The 25,425-nt window shown below is 46.4% G+C and overlaps 1 protein-coding gene across 1 annotated transcript in view; it reads right to left on the bottom strand.

Annotated features, from left to right (window-relative positions):
* Positions 1–25,425, bottom strand: part of LOC143766271 (uncharacterized) — a 64,591-nt gene that overhangs the window by 27,278 nt on the left and 11,888 nt on the right. Inside the window, exons 2-6 of the mRNA XM_077253816.1 lie at positions 24,399–24,545; positions 24,090–24,269; positions 23,884–24,007; positions 23,703–23,800; positions 20,146–20,236 (exon numbers count right to left, since the gene is read on the bottom strand). Coding sequence (XP_077109931.1) covers positions 20,146–20,236; positions 23,703–23,800; positions 23,884–24,007; positions 24,090–24,269; positions 24,399–24,545 — 640 coding nt within the window. The remainder of the gene's footprint in view (positions 1–20,145; positions 20,237–23,702; positions 23,801–23,883; positions 24,008–24,089; positions 24,270–24,398; positions 24,546–25,425) is intronic.

Below are 25,425 nucleotides of genomic sequence, written 5' to 3'. Positions count from 1 at the left end.
CAGGCACATGCCCCCCAGTGCTGCTGGCAGGCACATGCCCCCCCCTGTGCTGCTGGCAGGCACATGCCCCCCTGGGTCACTATATGTCCCCCTGTGCTGGCAGGCACATGCCCCCCCTGTGCTGCTGGCAGTCACATGCCCCCCCTGTGCTGCTGGCAGACACATGCCATCCCCCCTGCTGCTGGCAGACACATGCCATCCCCCTTGCTGCTGGCAGACACATGCTTTCCTCCCCCTCTGCTGCTGGCAGGCACATGCCACCCCCCCTGTGCTGCTGGCAGGCACATGCCACCCCCCCTGTGCTGCTGGCAGGCACATGCCACCCCCCCTGTGCTGCTGGCAGCGCACATGCCCCCCCAGTGCTGCTGGCAGGCACATGCCCCCCCAGTGCTGCTGGCAGGCACATGCCCCCCCCCAGTGCTGCTGGCAGGCACATGCCCCCCCCAGTGCTGCTGGCAGGCACATGCCCCCCCCAGTGCTGCTGGCAGGCACATGCCCCCCCCCCAGTGCTGCTGGCAGGCACATGCCCCCCCCCAGTGCTGCTGGCAGGCACATGCCCCCCCCCCAGTGCTGCTGGCAGGCACATGCCCCCCCCCCAGTGCTGCTGGCAGGCACATGCCCCCCCCCCAGTGCTGCTGGCAGGCACATGCCCCCCCCAGTGCTGCTGGCAGGCACATGCCCCCCCAGTGCTGCTGGCAAGCACATGCCCCCCAGTGCTGCTGGCAGGCACATGCCCCCCCCTGTGCTGCTGGCAGGCACATGCCCCCCTGGGTCACTATATGTCCCCCTGTGCTGGCAGGCACATGCCCCCCCTGTGCTGCTGGCAGTCACATTCCCCCCCTGTGCTGCTGGCAGACACATGCCATTCCCCCTGCTGCTGGCAGACACATGCCATCCCCCTTGCTGCTGGCAGACACATGCTTTCCCCCCCCTCTGCTGCTGGCAGGCACATGCCACCCCCCCTGTGCTGCTGGCAGGCACATGCCACCCCCCCTGTGCTGCTGGCAGGCACATGCCACCCCCCTGTGCTGCTGGCAGGCACATGCCCCCCCCAGTGCTGCTGGCAGGCACATGCCCCCCCAGTGCTGCTGGCAGGCACATGCCCCCCCCCAGTGCTGCTGGCAGGCACATGCCCCCCCCAGTGCTGCTGGCAGGCACATGCCCCCCCCAGTGCTGCTGGCAGGCACATGCCCCCCCCCAGTGCTGCTGGCAGGCACATGCCCCCCCAGTGCTGCTGGCAGGCACATGCCCCCCCCAGTGCTGCTGGCAGGCACATGCCCCCCCCAGTGCTGCTGGCAGGCACATGCCCCCCCCCCGTGATGCTGGCAGGCACATGCCCCCCCCCCTGTGATGCTGGCAGGCACATGCCCCCCCCCCCTGTGATGCTGGCAGGCACATGCCCCCCCCCTGTGATGCTGGCAGGCACATGCCCCCCCCGTGCTGCTGGCAGGCACATGCCCCCCCCGTGCTGCTGGCAGGCACATGCCCCCCCCGTGCTGCTGGCAGGCACATGCCCCCCCCGTGCTGCTGGCAGGCACATGCCCCCCCCGTGCTGCTGGCAGGCACATGCCCCCCCCCCGTGCTGCTGGCAAGCACATGCCCCCCCCCCGTGCTGCTGGCAGGCACATGCCCCCCCCCCGTGCTGCTGGCAGGCACATGCCCCCCCCCCCCGTGCTGCTGGCAGGCACATGCCCCCCCCTGTGCTGCTGGCAGGCACATGCCCCCCCCCCCTGTGCTGCTGGCAGGCACAGGCCCCCCCCCCTGTGCTGCTGGCAGGCACATGCCCCCCCCCCTGTGCTGCTGGCAGGCACGTGCCCCCCCCCCTGTGCTGCTGGCAGGCACATGATAAAATAACAAACACTTAACTCACCTTTCCCTGATGGCTCCATGCTCACAGCTCCTCGGTTGTGCTTCCTGTTTCCCAGGCATCGGATCATGTGACCTGGGCACACAGTGATGTCATCACTGTGCTGTGCCGATCACATGATCGGATGTCAGCATAGACACAGGAAGCAACCGAGGAGCTGTGAGCACGGAGCCATCAGGGAAAGGTGAGTTAAGTGTTTGTTATTTTATCATGTGTCTGCCAGCAGCACGGGGGGGGGGGGGGGGAGCATGTGCCTGCTAGCAGCACAGGGGGGGGAAGCATGTGTCTGCCAGCAGCACGGGGGGGCATATAAGAGTGACCGGGGGACATATCCATAATGGGAGTGGGGGGAGATGAAGGTACATGTAATATTCGCTGCTCCCCTGTAAATCAACTCCGCACAGGTTCAGCACCGAGGTGATGGACAACAGGTGCAGTGAATATTACATGAGGCTAATGAGCGGGAGCACAGAACCTCCTGCTGTCTCAGCAGCCCGCAGGCAGCCCACCCCAGCCCCCTGACACCACTCGAGCCGCCCCCCTCCTCTACAGCACAGCAGAGCACACAGATTCGGATTATAAGACGCACCCCCCAGTTTCCCCAAAAATTTTGGGGAACAAAAGTGGGTCTTATAGTTCGAAAAATACGGTAGATGGAATGGTCTGCAGGCGTTGCATTTGCAGAGCCCCTGATGTACCTAAACAGTAGAAACCCCCCACAAGTGACCCCATATTGGAACCTAGACCCCCAAGGAACTTATCTAGATGTGTTGTGAGAACTTTGAACCCCCAAGTATTTCACTACAGTTTATAACGCAGAGTCGTGAAAGTAAAAGTCGTAGTTACTCACCGATAACGGTGTTTCTCAGAGCCCATGACAGCACTACCAGAGAGAGGGAATCCGCCCTTCAGGGACAGGAAACCTACAGGATAAAAAGGGCGGTACCTCTCTCCTGCCTCAGTTTAGTTTACAGAGCATCAGAGGTCCTCCAGGTTAGTGACAACAAGAAATACACATATTTTTAGCAAAATACTTATGAAGATTACACCGTGTCTAAATCAAACACACACTTCGTATAATAAGGTGCTCACCGCACACGTGATAAGGGGGGGAATAAGCAGGTGCTGTCATGGGCTCTGAGAAACACCGTTATCGGTGAGTAACTACGACTTTCTCAGTCGCCCATGACAGCACTACCAGAGAGAATTGCAGAGATTATTGCTTTAGGGAGGGACCACAGCCTGCAAGACCCTTCTTCCGAAGGTTAAGTCCGACAAAGAGGCTAAGTCTAAGCGATAGTGCCTAAAGAAGGTTGAAGGTGTTGACCAGGTGGCCGCTTTACAGATTTTATCTTATTGGTACCTCCGACCTTTCGGCCCAGGAGTTCGCCATAGCCCTTGTAGAGTGTGCCTTGAGTCCTTCAGGAACTGCGTTTCCCGTGGACGAGTATGCCAAGGCTATCGCATCAGTAACCCAACGAGCTATAGTGCCTTTGGAGGCTTTGAGTCCTTTCCTAGGTCCCTGAAAGCAGACAAAAAGACAGCCTTCCTTCCTACACTGACGGGAGGATTCTAGGTAGTGTATTAGACACCTTCTCACATCTAAGGTGTGGAATTTTTCCTCTTTTTGATTTTTTGGGTTTGGACAGAAGGAAGGAAGGATTATTTCCTGGGATCTATGGAAGTTGGAAGCTACTTTGGGTAGATAAGCAGGGTCTGTTCTCAACACTACCCTATCCTCCATGATTTGTGTGAAGGGAGGGTTCGCAGATAAAGCCTGAAGGTCACTAATCCTACGGGCAGATGTTAGTGCTGTAAGAAGGGCCGTTTTGAAGGATAAGATTTTAAGTGGTATCGAATCTATGGGTTCAAACGGGGGTTCTGTCAGAGCTGATAGTACCAAGTTTAAGTCCCAAGATGGAGGGTTTCTGATTTTTATTGGCCTAGACCGTACAGCGGCTTTAATGAATCTCGCTATCCATGGGTTAGTGGCAATACTATCATTGTATAGCGCCCCTAAGGCCGCTACTTGCACCTTTAAGGTGCTCACCAATAGGCCCATATCCAAGCCTTTCTGTAGGAACTCTAATATTTTGACCACTGGAACCCCATCTTGTAGTTTTACCCCGGAGGTGGACAGAAACTTTTTCCAAGTTTTACCATAGATTTTAGTTGTTATTGTCTTCCTACTTTTTAATAGCGTGGAGACTAAATTATCTGAGAATCCCCTTGCCCTTAGCAGTGACCTTTCAAGTTCCACGCTGTCAAGTGTAGATTTGCCGACTGAGGGTGTAACACGGCCCCTGTGATAAGAGGTCCGGAAGTTCCGGAAGGACCCAGGGATCTGTGACCGATAGGATTCTCAGCCAGGAAAACCAGGCCCTTTTGGGCCAGAAGGGGGCTATTAGAATAATTCTCGCCCTGTCCTGTCTTATCTTCCGTAGGACTGCCGGTATAAGTATATAAGGGGGAAAGGCATATGTCAGACCGTGAGTCCAGGGAATCGAGAATGCATCCAGTGCTCGGGGGTTCCCTCTGTGGTTTAGAGAACAAAACTGTTTTACTTTTCTGTTCTCTATACTGGCACCACCCAGATTTTTGTGATCTGATCGAAGACCCTTTGGTTCAGAGCCCATTCCCCCTGTTTCAGCTGGGTACGGCTTAGGAAGTCTGCCTTTTTGTTCACTACGCCTCTTATGTGTAACGCCGAGAGGGATAGGAAGTGATGTTCGGCTAAGGTGAAGATCTGGGAAGTAGTTTCCATCAGGGCTTGGGATCTGGTCCCCCCCCCGGTGGTTCAGGTAGGCCACTACTACTTGATTGTCCGAGAAAACCCGGACATGTTGTCCCCGTAGTTTGGGAAGAAAAACTGACAGAGCATGGCTCACTGCGCAAAGTTCTTTTTGATTTGAGGATACCTGGTATTCTCGATCTGTCCAGACCCCCTGAGTAACACTGTTTCCCAGGTGAGCTCCCCACCCCGTGGGACTGGCATCCGTTGTAACTACTCGATGTACATCTATCACCCACGGAACCCCCTTTGATAGATTGTTGGAATCTAGCCACCAGTCTAGGGAACGAATAGTGTCTGAACTTAGAGTCATGCGACCTTCTAGGCGTCCCCTCAGTGTAACCTGATTTTTCAGGACATCCCACTGGAGGTCTCTCGTGTGGATCTGAGCCCACTGTACTGCCGGGAGACAGGCAGAAAGGGACCCCAGCAGTGACATCGCTCCTCTTAAGGTCATATGAGGGTTTGAGCGAGCTCCGGACACAATGCTTAAGATTTTTTGTTTTTTCTGGTCTGGAAGGCGACATTCCTGTAAAACTGAGTCCAGAGTTAGGCCCAGAAAATCTTGCACCATGGTCGGTTCTAGTTTTGACTTCTGGAGACTTAGGAGCCAACCTAATTCTGTTAGAGTTTTTATCACTCTGCTGCACTGTTGGCGACAATGTTGGGCTGAGTTGCTGACAATCAGGAAGTCGTCTAGGTATGGTATTATAATAACATCTTCCTCCCTTATGTGGGCCATCATTTCTGCTACCACCTTGGTAAAAACACGGGGCGCTACCGAAATGCCAAACGGGAGGGCCTTGTACTGATATTCTTTCACTACTCCCTCCATGACTACTGCTAGTCTGAGGTATTTCTGTGAGTTTCTGTGGATGGGGACGTGATAGTACGCGTCGCTGAGATCCAACACTACCATGAAACAATTTGGAAACAGGTTTTTTATTGTGGATCTTATCGATTCCATTTTGAATGTTTGATTCTTTACGTAACTGTTTAATCTCCGTAGATTTATTATTGTGCGGAAGGAACCATCCGGCTTTGGAATCAGAAACAGTGGGGAAAAGAATCCTTTCCCCCTTTCCAGTAAGGGAACTTCTCGGATCACATCCTTGGTTATAAGTTTTGAGATCTCTAGTTCCAAGGCCTGTTGTTGCCGCCATGAAGGTTTCAATGGAGTGACCACATAGTGTTGGGGAGGAAGGGTGGTAAAGTTTATTTGAAGTCCCATTTTTATTAGGTTTCAAATCCAAGTACTGGAAGTGATTTTTTCCCAGGCCAGAAGGTATTGAGACAGTCTCCCTCCCACCCTGGGGGAGGTATCACTTAGGGTTTTTTTTATTTCTGGGGGAATTGCCAAAGAGGAAGCCCCTGTCTCTATTTCTCCCCTCTTCCCACCTGTTCTGTTCTCTAGGGGGGCGTCTGCGGAAAAATTTCCTGTTCCGAAAGGGCCGCCTAACGTATGGTGCGGCCAGGTTAGGGAATCCCTTCTTATCCCCTGCTTTTTGTAAAATGTCATCTAGGGTTTCCCCAAACAGAAATTTTCCCTCACACGGGATTGAACAAAGTTTTTGTTTTGTCTGTAGATCGCCTGGCCAGTTTTTCAGCCATAGCGTTCTACGAGCTGCATTAGACAGGGCTGCCAATTTTGAAGTCAGTTTGATAGAGTCCGCCGAAGAGTCAGCCAGGAAGGCTGCCGCGCCCCTAATCATGGAAATTGATTCGATTACTTTTTGTCTAGATACTCCATCCCTTAACTGTTTCTCCAGATTGTCTATCCAAATCATTAGAGGTCTGGAAGTACATGCGGCCACTATGGCGGGTCTTAGACATCCCCCTGCTGACTCCCAGGCCCCTTTTAGGAAGGTGTCGGCTCTTTTATCAAGGGGGTCTTTTAGCGTTCCCATGTCCTTTGACGCTTTAGCTACTGCCACGTCAAGTTTAGGGGCTTTGTCCCATGCTGTAGAATCATCTTCCGCAAAAGGATATTTCCTTTTAAGGGAGGGTACAGATGAATTTTTTCTTTCTGGCTTCTCCCACTCCTTTTTAATCAGGGCCTGCACGTTTTCGTTAAGTGGGAAAACTCTGCGTTTTTTCTGGCCCAGCCCGCCAAACATAATGTCCTGTACCGTTTTGTCAGGACGTGGGTCTAGGACACCCATTGTAGATCTTACAGTCTTTACGAGGGCGTCTATTTCATCTAAAGGGAAGCAGTGGCGGCCTCCACTCTCAGAGTCTGAGGAGGAGGAGGAGGAACCTTTCCTGTCTGACATATCCTCATCAGAGCTAGAAGGATAGAAGTGAGAAAGGGGGACAGGTGTTCTCTCCTTAACCCCCACGCTGTTTCTACCTCTGACCTTATTACTGAACGTAATTCAGAGGCAAAACTAGGGGTTTCTTCACAAAGGACTTGTCCTATACAGGAACCGCATAGTTTCTTATCCCAGTTCTGTAACAGGGGTTCTCCACATAAGGGACAGTCTCTATGTTTAGTTTTCTCCGTTTTTTTTCTTGCCTAAAAAACAAACGGAGAAGGGGACCCTAATTATTTGGTGAACTTTCACGAAGATCACTCACCCATCTTGCGCAGCTACAGGTACCAGTTCTGGAGGAGGTACGGGATCTTGTATGAGACCCGAAGTAGAAGGTGTCGGCTGGCTGGACATATTGGAGGCTTTACTCTGCGGCGTGGAATGGCTCCTGGAGTGGGTACTTCAGGTGCCTGCAGAGGTCCTTCTCTTTGTCTCACCCGACTTGCGCTGGTGATGACGCTGCTGTTGCTGCGGCGGTGGCTGTAAGGGCTGCGCTGGCTGGAGCTGCTGATCGCTGTCCGCCATACTGGGACTGCATGCAGCAAAGGGCGCTTCTTACAGCCGTGTTTTAAATAGACCGCCGATCTCCCCTCCTCCAGGCTGCGTTGTACGGAAGCGCCGGTCCCCAGTGCGCATGCGCGCTCCCCGGGACCCGGAAGTAGACAGCGTCTATATCCGGTGCGGCGGCCATCTTGGTGCTCTCACACACCAGGCCGCCGCTCCGGACCAGGCCTCTCTGCAGAGGCACGCCGGGTCCCTCAAGCCCCTACCCCAATCCGGGGAGGCAGCCGGCGCTTCCCTCCGCACGCTCTTCAGCCCCATCGGACCCAGAAGCGGCGTCGTCGGACACCGTGCCAGCGGTGACAGGGGCCTCCCTGCCGTCATACCTCCACTGGTCGGCTCCGGATCACAGGTACCGATCCTGAGGGTTCCCTGTCAGGGACAGGAAACAAAACTGAGGCAGGAGAGAGGTACCGCCCTTTTTATCCTGTAGGTTTCCTGTCCCTGAAGGGCGGATTCCCTCTCTCTGGTAGTGCTGTCATGGGCGACTGAGAAAAATCATTTTTTTCCCACAAAAATGGTTTTTAGCCCTTAAATTTTTAATTTTCCCAAAGGTAACAAGAGAAATTGGACCCCAGAAGTTGTTGTCCAATTTTTCCTGAGTACGCGGATACCCCATATGTTGATGAATAGAGATCGGACGCCATGTCGCGTTTGGAGAGCCACTGATGTGCCTAAACAGTGGAAACCCCCAATTCTAACTGAAACCCTAACCCAAACACACCCCTAATCCCAACCACACCCCTAACCCCAACCCTAACCCTGACACACCCCTAACCCCAACCGTAAATGTAATCCAAACCCTAACCCTAGCCCCAACCCTAACCCTAACTCTTATGGGAAAATAGAAATATTTTTTTTTTCTTTTTTTATTTTTCCCTAACTAAAAGGGTGATGAAGGGCGGTTTGATTTACGTTTATAGCGGGTATTTTAGCGGATTTTATGATTGGCAGCTGTCACACACTAAAAGACGCTTTTTATTGCAAAAAATATTTTTTTGCCTTACCACATTTTGAGAGCTACAATTTTTCCATATTTTGGTCCACAGAGTCATGTGAGGTCTTGTTTTTTCAGGGACGAGTTGACGTTTTTATTGATAACATTTTCGGGCACGTGACATTTTTTGATCGCTTTTTATTCCGATTTTTTGAGGCAGTATGACCAAAAACCAGCTATTCATGAATTTCTTTTGGGGGGGGGGCGTTTATACCATTCCGCGTTTGGTAAAATGGATAAAGCTGTTTTATTTTGGCGCTTTTATACGATAAAAACTATTTTATTGAAAAAATAATTATTTTTGCATCGCTTAATTCTGAGGACTATAACTTTTTTATTTTTTCGCTGATGATGCCTTATGGCGGCTCGTTTTTTGCGGGACAAGATGACGTTTTCAGCGGTATCATGGTTATTTATATCTGTCTTTTTGATTGTGTGCTATTCCACTTATTGTTTGGCGGTATGATAATAAAGCGTTGTTTTTTGCCTGTTTTTTTTTTTTTTCCTTACGGTGTTCACTGAAGGGGATAACTAGCGGGACAGTTATAGGTGGGGTCGTTACGGACGCGGCGATACCAAATATGTGTACTTTTATTGATTTTTTTATTTAGATAAAAGGAATGTATTTATGGGAACTATATTTATTTATTTTTTCTTTATTTAGGAACTTATTTGTATTTATTTTTTTTCTACACATCTGAATATTTTTTCTTTATAGCAATGCCCCGGGGGGGGGGGGGGGGGGGGGGCATCATGTTATAAGGTCAGATCGCTGATCTGACACTTTGCAAAGCACTATGTCAGATCAGCGATCGGACATGCAGGGCTGCAGGCTTACCAGTGCTTGCTCTGAGCAGGCGCTGGTAAGCCACCTCCCTGCAGGACCCGGATGTAGCCCCGCGGCCATTTTGGATCTGGGGCCTGCAGGGAGGAGACGCTCAGTACAAGGTGAGCACATCGCCTTGTACCGAGGGTCTCAGGGAAGCACGCAGGGAGCCCCCTCCCTGGCGATGCTTCCCTGTACCGCCGGAACGCTGCGATCATGTTTGATCGCAATGTGCCGGGGGTTAATGTACCAGGGGCGGTCCGTGGCCGCTTCTGGCACATAGTGTTGGACGTCAGCTGCGATAGTCAGCTGACACCCAGCCGCGCGGCCGATCGCTATGACGTACTATCCCGTCCCTGGGAATTAAGTCCCAGGTCACCTTGACGGGATAGTACGTCATATGGGATTAAGGGGTTGTTTGATTAGTTCATATTTTATAGAACGAGGTTTAACTACTGTACTATACTTCTTAAACACTTCATAAATGACATGTTTAGTGATATAATAGAAAAAAAATTGTTTCATCTATAAATAGGTGGTAAAAATATTGGTTCTTTTAATCTTGTTTTTAACATATAATTAGGATTATACTGTATTTAGAAAATCACACTTGAGGATATGATCACCTTTTTTCTTTTGGCTTGCTCAGCATTTTCAACCTGAATGCATTGAACAAGTTGTGTTATGATGATTAAGATGCATTTATTCTGGCACGTCGATATTTGTTTTTTTGAATTTCTTTATTGTTGCATATAAATGTTGAATGCAACAAGTTGTAATTTGAAAAGAAAAAATGAAGAAACTCTCAAACATAAAATCAGATGATTCAAGGATTAAAAAAAAAATAAAAAAAAAATACAAATTTGATAGGTCCCAAGTTGAATTCCTGTACAAATATAAACAAGAACACAAGTAACACACATGCGTGTTTTCACAACTTTAAAAACATACGTTTTTTTCACAATTGCACATCAAAATTTTGAATTTGATTTCTCCAAAACAAAATATAAAGAAACATAGTGTTGTGACATATCAAACGAAAGCCGGTACCGTTCTGAGAAAAATGATACCTCTCCCACCTCTATCTTAATTCTAGCACGAGATATGATAAAAAAAAAATGTAAAGCCATACCAGGCCAAAATCCGAGCTTTTTTGAGACTTTAGAAATCTGTAAAAAATTAACTGATGAAGAAAAAAAATTCAAAACTTTTAATTTGTAATTAACTAAAGTTGTACTTCATAAAAACAAAAAATAAAAATCTAAAGACGTCAGGTAAAAAAAAATATTCATATTTGGATCACTTGATATGGAATGACCCCTGAGAAAACCACACCACTCGTTTTTCTTCATGCTCCTTGAACAGCCTGCTCTAAGCATAGTTGGTAAGCACTATGTAAGGCTATGTTCACACGTTCAGGATTTCCATCCTTTTTTTTTCCTGACTGAAACTGCAGGTCTCTGCAGAAAACGCAGGTGCGTTTTTTGGTGCGTTTTGGTGCGTTTTTGGTGCGTTTTTTAGTGCGTTTTTTAGTGCGTTTTTTGATGCAGTTTTGTCTGCAGATTGTCTGTGTTTGACAGAAATAAAGTTTACTGCAGTGGGGGGGGGGAAAAAAAAAAAAGAAATGATGTAATTTCCTTGTCCAACCCTTTTCTTCTTCCATCCTCCATTTTGGGACTAAACACCAAAATGAGTGGACGTGTTTTGAATGACAGCGCTCCGCGTTTTGCGCCGCATGCGTCACTGCAGCGCACGCATCCGGGCGCAGAGGACGCAGCAAGTTGCATTTTTGCTGCGTCCAAAATCAATCAAAAAAAGGACGCATGCGGTGCAAAACGCAGCGTTGTGCATGCGTTTTGCTGCGTTTTACTTTGCGTTGTGTGTTGCGGCGCCGACGCTGCGGCGCACAACGCAAATGTGAACATAGCCTAAGTGCCACGTGCCACGTATTTCAGTGCCACGTGCCACGTATTTCAGTGCCACGTGCCACGTATTTCAGTGCCACGTGCCACGTATTTCAGTGCCACGTGCCACGTATTTCAGTGCCACGTGCCACGTATTTCAGTGCCACGTGCCACGTATTTAAGTGCCACGTATTTAAGTGCCACGTGCCACGTATTTAAGTGCCACGTGCCACGTATTTCAGTGCCACGTGCCACGTATTTCAGTGCCACGTATTTCAGTGCCACGTGCCACGTATTTCAGTGCCACGTATTTCAGTGCCACGTGCCACGTATTTCAGTGCCACGTGCCACGTATTTCAGTGCCACGTATTTAAGTGCCACGTATTTAAGTGCCACGTATTTAAGTGCCACGTGCCACGTATTTAAGTGCCACGTGCCACGTATTTCAGTGCCACGTATTTCAGTGCCACGTGCCACGTATTTCAGTGCCACGTGCCACGTATTTCAGTGCCACGTGCCACGTATTTCAGTGCCACGTGCCACGTATTTCAGTGCCACGTGCCACAATTTAAGTGCCACGTGCCACGTATTTCAGTGCCACGTATTTCAGTGCCACGTGCCACGTATTTCAGTGCCACGTATCACGTATAAGTGACACGTATCACGTATAAGTGACACGTGTCACGTATTTAAGTGCCACGTATTTAAGTGCCACGTATCCCACGAAGATTTTCCATGGAGAACAGACACATCCAGAGATATGTCTGCTCTCCACGGATGCAGCAACACACTGACAGGAGCCATAGTTCCTGTCGGTGTGTCACTGCGCATGCGCGAGCGAGTTTACCGGCGGTCATTGACCCCGGCACTCTCGCTTAACGGCAGTGCTGCGTGGGAAAGTTCAACGCAGCTGTACTGCCGTTAACCGAGACGCCGGAGTCATTGAACTCCGGAACAGTACGCGATACACTGCTAGGAGCTTCGCTCCTGGCAGTGTATCGCCGGAGAGCAGCCGATCGGCGTGGGACACTCGTTTTATGGATTCTGCGGACAGGGAGTATGAATTTGGTTTATTATTTTGCGATTTTTTCCTGGAGGATCGAGGGCTTCGCCTACAAGTGTGCTGTTGGTGAGTATATACTGTGTTATGTGTTGTATGTACTGTACTGTGTGTCATGTATGTGTATTGTGTGTAGGTGTTTGGTGTAACTTTACCATTGTGCTAAGTCGCCGGACACAGGGACAACTCTCCCATCCTAATACCGGATGGGAGTAGTAGTCCCATACGGCGACTTAGCACAATGGAGGCACTATCGTCGCATGGGGACACGCACACACACACGCATACACACACACATACACATACACACACACACACACAGACACACACACACACACATACACACACACACAGACACACATACCAAATCAATCAAACGGCCGACACGATCCCCATGCGCCGGTATGCCTCCATGTCTCTCCGCCCACGCACTTCCGGCCCCGCACTTCCGCCGGCTTCCCCGCACTTCCGGCTGCAGCGGTTCTGCACAACAAACCGCAGTAAAACCCGCAGATATATTTTTGATCTGCGGGTTTTACTGCGATTTTGACCTCACAATGGAGGTCTATGGGTGCAGAACCGCTGCGGTTCAGGAAGAAGAATTGACATGCTCCTTCTTTTTTCCGGGAGCTATTCAGCACGGCTTTTTTTTTAAATTTCCGGACCATGTGCACAGTGTGTCCTGTTTTCCATAGGGTACAGTGTACTGTACCCTGCATGGAAAACAGCTGCGGAACCGCAGCGGCAAAACCGCCGCGGTTCCGCGGTAAAAAACGCACTGTGTGAACATGGCCTTACAGTCCTGTGTTTACCAATGCGCTTGCTGTACTAAGTAGGCAATCATCACTTTCTATTACCTCATGTTACTTGTGTATTACCTCATGTTACCTGTGTATTACCTCATGTTACCTGTGTATTACCTCATGTTACCTGTGTATTACCTCATGTTACCTGTGTATTACCTCATGTTACCTGTGTATTACCTCATGTTACCTGTGTATTACCTCATGTTACCTGTGTATTACCTCATGTTACCTGTGTATTACCTCATGTTACCTGTGTATTACCTCATGTTACCTGTGTATTACCTCATGTTACCTGTGTATTACCTCATGTTACCTGTGTATTACCTCATGTTACCTGTGTATTACCTCATGTTACTTGTGTATTACCTCATGTTACCTGTGTATTACCTCATGTTACTTGTGTATTACCTCATGTTACCTGTGTATTACCTCATGTTACCTGTGTATTACCTCATGTTACTTGTGTATTACCTCATATTACTGTGTATTGCAGACTATGTGTATTTTATGCACTGTGCAGTTATATATTCTGAAATGCTCCTGTTATTGCATCCTATAGTTTCACCCTTTTCTGTATCATCTACAAGCAATAAAAGAAGGTTACAACTTTACAGCCTCTTTTTCTTAAAGAAGACAAGGGGTTATTACAGGTCTCATTGCACACCCTACTAATGTTTATGAGGACAGTATAGGTAGCGATATTCACCAATGCTGTGGTACGTTTCTCATTTGTCTTTTTTTTCTACTTGATATATCTTTAACATAATACAGAGAAAAGGGTATAGTGTATAAATTATCTTAAATGCATCTTTGATCAACTTGGATGTACAAGACTATAAACATACCGGAAGCAGATACCAAGTAAATTAAAAAAGTACATACATCTTTATTAAACACTTATTTTTTTTTAAATAATTTTTTTTCAATGGGTAAACACCAAATGGATCTGCAGGCACACAAAATTTCTTAATGGAATAAAAAAAAAAAAAGAAACTTTCTTCTCTTCCACCATGATGGCTATATTTCACTTATTATCATGGTCTTTGCACTGTATACATTGGAGGTAATTATTTACAGACACTATTTTACACTAATTTGGCTCGCACTCAGTTTTGAATCTATTTGCTCCCCACAAATAATTTTTTATTTCTTACTTTTTTCACATACTCGTTTAATATTTCTGCGTTTTACTCACTACTCACACACTAACTTAATTTTAAGTATCACACTACTTTATATTTGTACTCATATTTATATATTTTATTTAAATATGGTCATCACCATCTGATTCCTTTTATTTCATCCATGCACCTCACTTGGTAATATATACTTAGGTAGTTACACATTTTAGTTTTTACATTTAGCTATATGGTGACACCTAATTATGCAATTACACATATTTAACAATCATTGCTATGTACTTATAAATATCGATTATTTTGTATGAATAGATAGTGGAGCACTTTATTACAAGTCTCATTTATTAAGTTCCTAGCCAATTTTACTTCCTTACAGGTTTATTCCTCTATCCCCTATAGCCAGATTTCCTTAATATCCATGAACAATAGGTGGTATTAAATTTTATGATAGAATCTAGTCAGCAAACTCTTACTGAACCCTGTAGCCCTCTCTAACTACACTACCATTAGTAAAACATGATCCTTCCATACATGCAAATAATCTTTCCTTTCCACAGACTGCCGGTGAGTGTTTCCATGGAGACGCGTCCACTTTGCATGCCAAATCCGCCCCCCAGCCTAATGCGTCAGACGGGGAGTGAATAGGCTACGAGAGACACTGGACTGTGGCTACGTCACCTCCGGTCTGTCTGCGGAAGCGCTGCTTCCAGCCGCTACCAACACGGACTACACATGATATAAAAAGCCGGACAAACCACCATTTAACATCACTGTCCCCCTATAAAGAAGCTAACGCGAAACGTGTCGTGGCGCCATCTGCAGCCAGGTCATGTATATTTCTTTAGAACTTATTTCTCTCCTTTTCGTCACCAATTACCGAATATACTCGAGTTTAAGCCGACCCGAGTATGAGCCGAGATCCCTAATTTTGCCACAAAAAACTGGGATAACTTAATGACTCAAGTATAAGCCTAGGGTGGGAAATGCAGCAGCTACTGGTAAATTTCAAAAATAAAAATAGATACCAATAGAAGTAAAATTAATTGAGACATCAGTAGGTTAAGTGTTTTTGAATATCCATTTTCAATCAGGAGCCCCATATAATGCTCTATACAGTTCATGATGGGCCCCATAAGATGCTCCATACAAAAATATGCCCCATATAATGCTGCATAAAGGTTGATTATGGCCCCATAAGATGCTCCATAGAAACATTTGCCCCATATAATGCTGCATAAAGGTTGATTATGGCCCCATAAGATGTTCCATAGAAACATTTGCCCCATATAATCCTGCACAAAGGTTGATTATGGCCCCATAAGATGCTCCATAGAAACATTTGCCCCATATAATGTTGCACAAATGCCGATTATGGCCCCATAAGATGCTCCACAGAAACATTTGCCCCATAAGCTGCTGCGATTAAAAAAAAAAAAAAAAGACATACTCACCTCTTATCCTGAGCAGGCGGGGACACCGGCACTTGCGATATTCACCTGTCCCCTTTCCACCGCCGCACGCCGCTCCGTCTTCTGCGTCTTCGTCTTATTGCAATGCTCACCCTCCCCCGTCATACTCGCCCTCCTGGCATGGTCTGCACATCCCTGCTTCTCTGATGCAATGGTGTCCTGGGCGCCGGCAGCTTGTTCCTGTGTTCAGTGGTCACTGGTACTGCTCATTAAAGTAATGAATATGTGATCCACCCCTATGGGAGTGTCCATATTCATTACTTTAATGAGCAGTACCATGTGACCACAGAACACAGGAAGAACTGCCGGCGCCGGAGAAGATTGGAGAAGCAGGGACTGTGCCAGGATGAGGTGAGTATGATGTGACAGAGAGATGGACCAGGGGGAGAGGGGAGACAGACCGGTGGGGGTGACTAGAGTATAAGCCGAGAGGGGTATTTTCTGCCTAAAAAAATGGGCTGAAAATCTCGGCTTGTACTCAAGTATATACGGTATATGATTGAATCGCACTATGCACTTTAAAACCATATACTACTTTGATGATATTTTGGTACAAATACTATACATAATTTAATTTAGCACCATAATCAAATAAATGAATGGTGCACACTGTTGTGTATGAGGAGTGTCTCTTTTAGTCCCTTGGTTCCCTCATGAGTCTGTTATTTACTTTATTAGAAAGGATTAGTCATTTGATCATTATTTTCCCATACTATCAGACCTGTATTTAATGAATAGACTAGCACTAATGGCTTATAGACTGGTCAAAAATCCTTTCAGAAATTACAAGTATACTCAAATCACTCAATTTATTAACCTAAAAGGTCTGATAGTACAAAGACTCATTATTTATTGGAAAATCATTTTCTTATGTGCATACGTCGAACGGCACAACCACTAACTGTATGAACATTTATTTTCAAAAACGGATCTAGTCAATGTGGATTCTTCCTCTGTTTTGACTAAGCAATAAGAGACCAATCTATCTAAAAGAAAAATAATTGTTTACATATATTTTAATACAATTATTCCTGTGCCTGCAGATCCATTTAGTGTTTACTAGTGAGGAGCGAATATACTCGTTACTCGAGATTTCCTGAGCATGCTCGGGGGTGCTCCGAGTATTTTTTAGTGCACATCCATTTCGAAGCTGATTAACACTTTCCACTTTATATCTATATTGCTGCTGCTAAATAAATAGACCTTTTTGCGTTGTTTTGCACATATTCATATGCTGTGAATATATGAGATACTTTACTGCATATATATTTATCAAATTTATACATATATTATTGAGGCTTGCACCTTTTTCTGAGGGTGGTTATTTTGCAAACGTTTTTGAGGTTATACTATTAATTTACTTATGTACGGCTAAGGCTAGGGTCACATTGCGTTATGTGACCGCGTTTAACGGACTACGTTACACCGCGGCATAACGCGGTGTTAACGTAGTCCGTTAACGCCGCCATAGCCTGTAATGGGGATTGCGTCGCTAGCGCCCACCCACATTGGGCGTGCGCTAGCGATGTGCCGTCATTTGAGTGACGGACCTCGGACGCTGCTTGCAGCGTCTGCGGCGCGCCAGAGGTCCGTTCCTCGCTAGTGCAGATCGGGGATCTGCGCTAGCGGGGACTCCGAACGCGGACCCTAGAGAATCATTGCGTTTGCGCAATCCGCTAGCGCTATGCGCTTAACGGATTGCCCTAACGCAATGTGACCCTAGCCTTAACTCCACATTGAGTTGTGTGTGGTCACAAACCATCCCTGTGTATTTGGTGTCCTGTAGTTTTTTCTGATTTTTTGTCTTATTATGGATTTAATAAAGATTACATTTAGGGTATGTGCACACGTTGCGGAAAGGTGTGCGGATTTTTCCGCACTGATTTTGGTAAATCCACAGGTGATCCGCACTGCGGATTTACTGCGGAATTACCGCGGTTTTTCCGCGGATTTCACATGCGGGTTTACACCTGTGGATTCCTATTGAGGAGCAGGTGTAAACCGCTGCGGAATATGCACAAAGAATTGACATGCTGCGAAATAAACAACGCTACGTTTCCACGCTTTTTTTCCGATGCATGTGTACTGCGGATTTTGTTTTCCATAGGTTTACATGGTATTGTAAACTCATGGAAAACTGCTGCGAATCCGCAGTGGCCAATCCCCTGCGGATCCGCAGCAAAATTCGCAACGTGTGCACATAGCCTTAAGGTTTATACTCTTTGGTGGTGGTTTATTTACCTATTCCTGACAGTGCTATATTAAATTTTGAGTTTTTTGTCCTTCATATATGATTTGGGACCTTTGTTGATAATATTTCTAAATTTTAGCAAATAGAATTCTCTCTCAACCTTTCTACTACTGCACAGATATGTTCCTGGTGAGAATCCAAATCGGGCAAAAAAATAAAAATATCATCAAGATAAATCCCCCAAAAATCTTCCGATGCAATCAGAAAAAATATAATTCATAAAGTTGTGAAATACTGCTGGTGCATTGGGTAACCCAAATGGTATGACAAGATTTTCGAATAAACACCGACGTTAAAAATGCTTATAATCCTTACGGATCCACAGCACAAGAACCGGCAACTCCAACCTCCATCACATGTGAACAGACCCGCTCCGGGGAGTATAACAGGAACCCTGCTGCTTGTCCACCACGTCTCTCCAAAATTCTGTGGTCCATCCTTATAGCCTGGGTCATGTCCTCCGCCAAAGAGCAAGGAGAATCATGAAGAACCAGAGGGTACTCAAAGTGACTGTCAGCTCAAATGGGCGGGATATTAAAATGATTTCTTACCGGTCAGATGGGCAGCGTATCCTGTTTATTACTCTACCCCGTCCGTCCCCGTTTTCCACATTATTTTCGGGAATAAGAGTATGTGTGCGCCATAGTTGGCACGTGGCCATGCAGTCTTCAGGGGAACACAGCTAAATACTTCCGGGACATAGTGCGCGGGCGCATGCGCAGTAATGCTTTTCGGCTTTGCCCGCAGTAGGGCAGAGCATACTGCGCATGCGTCCGCGCACTATGTCCCGGAAGTATTTCGCTGTGTTCCGGGACATAGTGCGTGGAAAACAGGGACGGACTGGGTGGAGAAATAAAGAGGATACGCCGCCCATCTGACCGGCAAGAAATCATTTTAATGTCCCGCCAATTTGAGCTGACAGAGTCCCCTTAAGGGCTTCAAAAAGGCCTTTAATGAATTGGCACCTGAGGGACGCATCATTCCACTGAACTCTGGTGGACCATTGCTGGAATTCGGTGCTGTAGTATTCAGCGGTGCAGGTCCCCAATGTCAGGTTCATGATCTTAGCCATAGTGATCCAGAATCTGTCAGGTTTGTCATAAATTAAACCTAAGTTGTCAAAGAATGCATCAACAGAAACCTGTTCTGGGGCCTGTGGGGACAGTGAAAATGCCAAAAGGTCTGCGAACCCGCCTTGCAGAAGGGATATAAGTATTCCCACCTCCTGGCGCTCATCGCTTGAAGACTGATGTAGCAGGGTAAAAACTAATCTACAGCTCTTGCTGAAAACTCAAACTGTTTCTTCTGTTCCAAAAATGTATCAGAAAGAGTTACGCATTCAGAGGAGGTCAACTGCACATCTGAAGGTACAGATGTCACAGTCACCACCGGCAACAAAGAGGTAGTGAGATTTCACACAGCAAGACACCTTTTCCTGGTCCTGCAACTGTAATGATACAAGGTTCTGGTGCTGTTTAGCTAGATACCGATTCATTTCGGTCAGATTTGCCACCTGATTACAACGCGTGTGAATGGGATCCTTTCTGGCAAAAACAAAATGTTATGTGATGCTGAATCACTACTCATGGACAAGTGTGTGGCAGGGAAGATCAGTAGTCCAAGATCAAGTGCCAGAATAGTACATCAAAGACAAAGGAATACAAAAAAATGAACAGTCAGAGGCAAAATCCGAGGTCAGGCAGCTAAAGTCAGAGTACATCAAGGCAAAAGGGATAATACAAACAAGTAGCCAAAAGGCAAATTCTAGGTCTGGCAACGCAGATCAGAAAATGAGTACACAGAGTAAACACACCACCGAACAAGGCTACGTCTGACCATTGCCATCCAGCGAAATACCAGATAATCACTCTGAACAGGTGACACCTGGAAGAGACCCTGCCATACAAGCCAGATTCGGCAGCTGAGCCGTCACTCACAATACTGACAGCCCAGAATGCCCCTGATCCTAAGGGTGGCTGAGCTGTCACTCACAGCGTCCTTAGGACACTGACTGGTAGAATCGTGACAAATAGGCAGCTGAGTAGTGCATAGCTTGTGAGGCATGGGCACAGAACAGAGTGCAGATTCAATAGACAGTCTACAAAATTAAACACATAATTGTTCCAATCGGTCAATACGTAAATACAGAAGCTACTACTCACTTGGGTGGTTATCTGCAGGAATCTCCTCTTTACAGCACTCATCACCCTTCACATATGTCCCTGTAGTATCAGTATAGGTCAGATCTTCACCCTGAAACAAATATTGTAAAAGTCACAGACAGATGAAGAAGTCACATCTTTGATCAATTCTAATCCTGCCTTCTTCACAATTCTCATTAACAAGTGTAAGAGAGTGGAAGAATGATCAGAACCCCCTGAAGATCATATAATAAGTGTAATATGTTACATTGCTGCCTTTCACAGTTACTGCATTGACTTACCAGGGTACTGTGTAAAGTAATGCTTGCTGCAGGAGTTTTGGATAACAAACGATTAACAATTAGAAGTTCATGCTTCAGCAATATAGGGGGCTGTGAAGGCCTAGTACACCAGATTGCCTGTACTTACAGCAACGTGAACATAAGCCAGACAGAAAGCAGATTCTGTCAGAACAGGAATCCAGAAAAAGTAGCAGAAGCATTATCTTGGAAGGGATTACAGGTTAGGGCTCATACTCATTTGCGAGAAAAATGGATGTGTGCAATCCGAGAGAAAAAAATTGGATTGCACTCTGACCAATGTTATTCAATGGGTTACATCTCATCTGCGTTTTCTCAGCTGAAATCGGACGGAGAAAAAAAAAAAAAAAAAAAAAAAAATCGCAGCATGCTGCCATTTGCTGCGTATCTCAGACGAGACTCGCCAACGCAAGTCAGGGGATGAGAGAAAAAAAAACACAGCACTCGCACCATGCGAGTGCTGTCCGTTTTTTATGCACCGATGTCCTTTTAAAAGCCGGTAGTTCTCTGGACTGGTAACCTCTGGACCGTAGGAAAATGCCAGTGCATTTTCCCATGCTCCAGAGTTCAGCGCAGGTCAGGCGCTGTGAGGCAGCACAGCATCAGTGATGGCACCACTAGTCACTCGCAGCCGTGCTGAACTGTGATGACCTCTGGACCGTGGGAAAATGCACTGGCATTTTCCCATGGTCCAGAGTTTACCGCAGTTCAGGCTGTGAGGGAGCACAGCTAGTCACTGAAGCTCTGCTCACAGCATCTCCTCATTCACCAATAGTTTTCAGCCAGGGCGGTCACATCTTGGCACCATCCTGGTTGAAAACAGTATATACCCCAGATATGGATTACGGCATGGGACACAACAACGGACAGGTATGGTATATTGTTGGTTTGTTATTTTTATTACAGGAGATCGAGGGCGTCGAATGGATTAGGAGTAATAATAAAATGGGAAAACTGTGTTATGGTTTATTTCATTAAAATATTTTATTCTAGCTGTGTCTTTATTTAACATGTAACAACTATAGGATTAGGAATGGATAAGTGTCTTATGGACACCTCTTCATTACTAAGCCGTGGGCTTGATGTGACCTTACAATACAAAGGTGACATCAACCCCACAACTATTACCTCACTTGCCACCGCTACAGGGCAAGTGGGAAGAGCAAGGCCAAGTGCCGAATTGGCGCATCGTAGAGATGCGACTTTTCTGGGTGGCTGAGAGCTGATGTTTTTGGCCGGGGGGCAATATCTATGGCCCCTTCCTAGGCTATTAATTTCAGCCCACAGCTGTCTGCATAGCCTTTGCTGGTTATTAATTATGGGGGTGACCCCAAGTCATTTATTTGGGGGGGCCCTCATTTTAATAGCCAGTAAAGGCTAAGTATACAGCTGCGAGCTGATATTAATAGCCTGGGAAGCTCCATGGGTATTACCCCCTTCCCAGGCCATAAACATCTGCCCCCAGTCATCTGCTTTCCCTATGCTGGTTGCGAAAATTGCACGGAAGCCCACGCCCTTTTTTTCTGCAAAATAATCTTCTATTAATTAAATACATGCACAGTAATTTGCACACACACTCTACTAATTGTATTTGTCATTGACATCTATATATCTACCTATTCTATTTGTATTTACTGTATGTAACCCACCTCTTCTATCCTGTCGGCTCCTGAGGTGAATTTACAGAACCCGACATGTATTATCGTCTTTTCTTCTAGCTATCTCTCTATGCAATGCATATATCTCACAGGTATCTATATACAGCTCTGGCAAAAATTAGGAGGTCACCATGTCAAAAGAGGATGCTGGATAGTCACAAGCCATTAAACAAAGAAGAACTGCTTACATTTTTGCGCCAGAAGCAGTGTGAAAGACTGGTGGAAAGCTGCCAAGATGCATGAAAGCTGTGATTAAAAATCATGGTTACTCCACAAAATATTGATTTCTGAACTCTTCCCGAGTTAAAACATTAGTATTGTTGTTTCTAAAGGATTATGAACTTGTTTTCCTTGCATTACTTGAGGTCTGAAAGCACTGTTTGTTTGTTTTTAATTTTGACCATTTCTCCTTTTCAGAAAAAAATATAAAATGTATTGCTTGGAAATTCAGAGACATGTTGTCAGAAGTTTATAGAATAAAAGAACAATTTACATTTTACTCAAAAATATACCTATAAAGAGAAAAATCAGACAAACTGAACATTTTGCAGTGGTCTCGTAATTTTTGCCAGAGCTGTATATATATGCATTCTATGTGTATATATCTATTCTATTCTAACTTGTCAGTGTGATTTTACTGTACGCGCACAAGAATTACCGGCTTTTCTTTTATGTGTGTTTTGACGAATATTTCCTTTGAAAACGCTGTGTACATGACAGAGAGAACTGCTGTATGTAAAAGCTCATGTTTAAAATTGCTCGGATGTATATCAAATGCAGGTGTGAAAATCGCATTATACGCGCATTGATGTCGCATGACACTCGTCCGTTTTTTTCGGTCCAGATTACGGAACCTTTTTTTTCTCGCATATGGATATGAGCCTTTAGTAGGAAGCTGGAAGAGGGTCACACACGAGCCAAGTTGGGGACAACGAGGAGCAGAGCAAGTGGTAGTCCTGAGACTGCTGTGGGCTGGACAAAGTCACCCTGATGCAGTGGTGGATTGCAAGTTGTCAACTAAGTGTGGAAGATTTAGAAAAGGCATTCTAATGTCTTACCTCATGGGGGCATCTGAAAAGGAAGCTGATGTAGCCAGTGTGAAGGAAGTAATAAAAATGGAGTTTGCTAAAAATGGATTGATATGACTATGAGATCGCATTGAAGTAGAAATGTAAAGTACTGCCATGTGTAACCATCCATGTGAAAACTCTGTCAAATCCAAATGTGAATACCATCCAGTCCGATGGCAGTTATGTTATGTATTTTCAGCTTCTACTTCAGTAAAAGACTTTCTGTTGTTGACTATAATGGCCTCTCCTGATTCCTTGTTCACCTCCTCCACCACACTATATCACGGGTCATTGTCATCGGCTTCCAAGGGAGCAGTACCAATAGTGTGAGGATGTGATGTAGAGAAGACAGTGTCACTACATCACGTGTTTCACTGGAGTTCACAGTTTCTTCATCATACTCGGCCAAATTAAATCTTAAACAAGTGTAAAGCATATAATACTGGTGGATAAAACAAGACTGAACACAAGATCTTCACAGCCGTCTACACATCATAGGGGAGATCTCATGACACCTTCTCTCCATCTACCTGATGATCCTGAGGAACACTGGGATCTTCTTGTTTACAGTCCTGTGGAAGAAGAGGATGGGGACATCTCTCTGGTGTTGTCCTCTTACTGGATAGATCTGGAGGAAACACATACAGGGACTGAATTCATTCTTTACATACAGATAATTATAGGCCGTGTGTATTTAGTCCTGTCTATTACCTGGTGATGTGAGGGGCTGGGGAACCTCCATCTTGATGCCCTTGTACAGATCTTTGTGTCCTTCTAAATACTCCCACTCCTCCATGGAGAAATAGACAGCAACGTCCTGACATCGTATAGGAACCTGACACATACAATGATACCATCATCCCCCGTTCCCTTCATAGTGTTACTGTATTATGTCCCAGCATTCCCAGAAGTGTCACCTCTCCAGTCAGCAGCTCAAGCATCTTGTAGGTGAGTTCTAGGATCTTCTGGTCATTGATGTCCTCATGTATCAGAGGGTGAGGCGGAAGCTCCGTGATTGGGCTCAGGGGTCTTCCCCATCCCTCAGACACAGGGTCCTGACAGCGCTCACTAGAGGTCTTCTTCACTACTGTGTAATCCTGGTTATGGAGAGACACATTAATAAATCTCACTACAGACATTTCCAGAGTCCTCACCTCTTCAGTTCTGTCCATCTGTTATTCCCATAGATAAGAATGAAGTAATGTGACGTCATCAGAATCTCTCACCTCTCCAGTAAGCTGGAAGAGGATCTCTAGGGTGAAGTGTAATATCCTCTCCGCCATCTTGTCCCTGTCCATATCCATTGATGGGTCAGTCAGGAAAATTCTCTTATGTAGAAGTTCTCCACTGAGGGGATCTGATATTGTAGGGACCTGAATGAGGAGATGACAATGTAACATCATAAAGAATCCCATGTAATAATACAATTAATGAAGACTTTATATGCAATCACTGAACACAGAAATGAGGCTGACATGTATGGCACGTGACTATTTTATAAGTGTTCACCTGTTTTGTTTTTTTGTTAATCAATCAGGATGTTTTTGGCTGATTCATCAACTGCAACTTTGTAAAAATTCACAAACTTTGTCAGAAATGTACTCCAATTCACCCCTGAAGCAAAATTTGAGACTTTTTGTCCCAAGAGCATTTTTCTTTTGTGCAAAAATCATGACCCACTTAAGGTACCTTCACACTAAGCGACGCTGCAGCGATACAGACAACGATGCCGATCGCTGCAGCGTCGCTGTTTGGTCGCTGGAGAGCTGTCACACAGACCGCTCTCCAGCGACCAACGATGCCGAGGTCCCCGGGTAACCAGGGTGAACATCAGGTTGCTAAGCGCAAGGCCGCGCTTAGTAACCCGATGTTTACCCTGGTTACCATCGTAAAAGTAAAAAAAACAAACACTACATACTCACCTTCGCATCCCCCGGCGTCCGCTTCCCTGCACTGTGCGAGTGCCGGCCCTAACAGCAGAGCGGTGACGTCACCGCTGTGCTGTACTTTCACTTTACAGCCGGCGCTCAGTCAGTGCAGGAAGCGGACGCCGGGGGACGCGAAGGTGAGTATGTAGTGTTTGTTTTTTTTTTACTTTTACGATGGTAACCAGGGTAAACATCGGGTTACTAAGCGCGGCCCTGCGCTTAGTAACCCGATATTTACCCTGGTTACCATTGTAAAACATCGCTGGTATCGTTGCTTTTGCTGTCAAACACAACGATACACGCGGGTCTGACGACCAAATAAACT

Source organism: Ranitomeya variabilis, chromosome 4 (assembly GCF_051348905.1).
Source record: "Ranitomeya variabilis isolate aRanVar5 chromosome 4, aRanVar5.hap1, whole genome shotgun sequence".
NCBI lineage: Eukaryota > Metazoa > Chordata > Amphibia > Anura > Dendrobatidae > Ranitomeya > Ranitomeya variabilis.
This window is presented reverse-complemented; position numbering and strand designations above follow the sequence as displayed.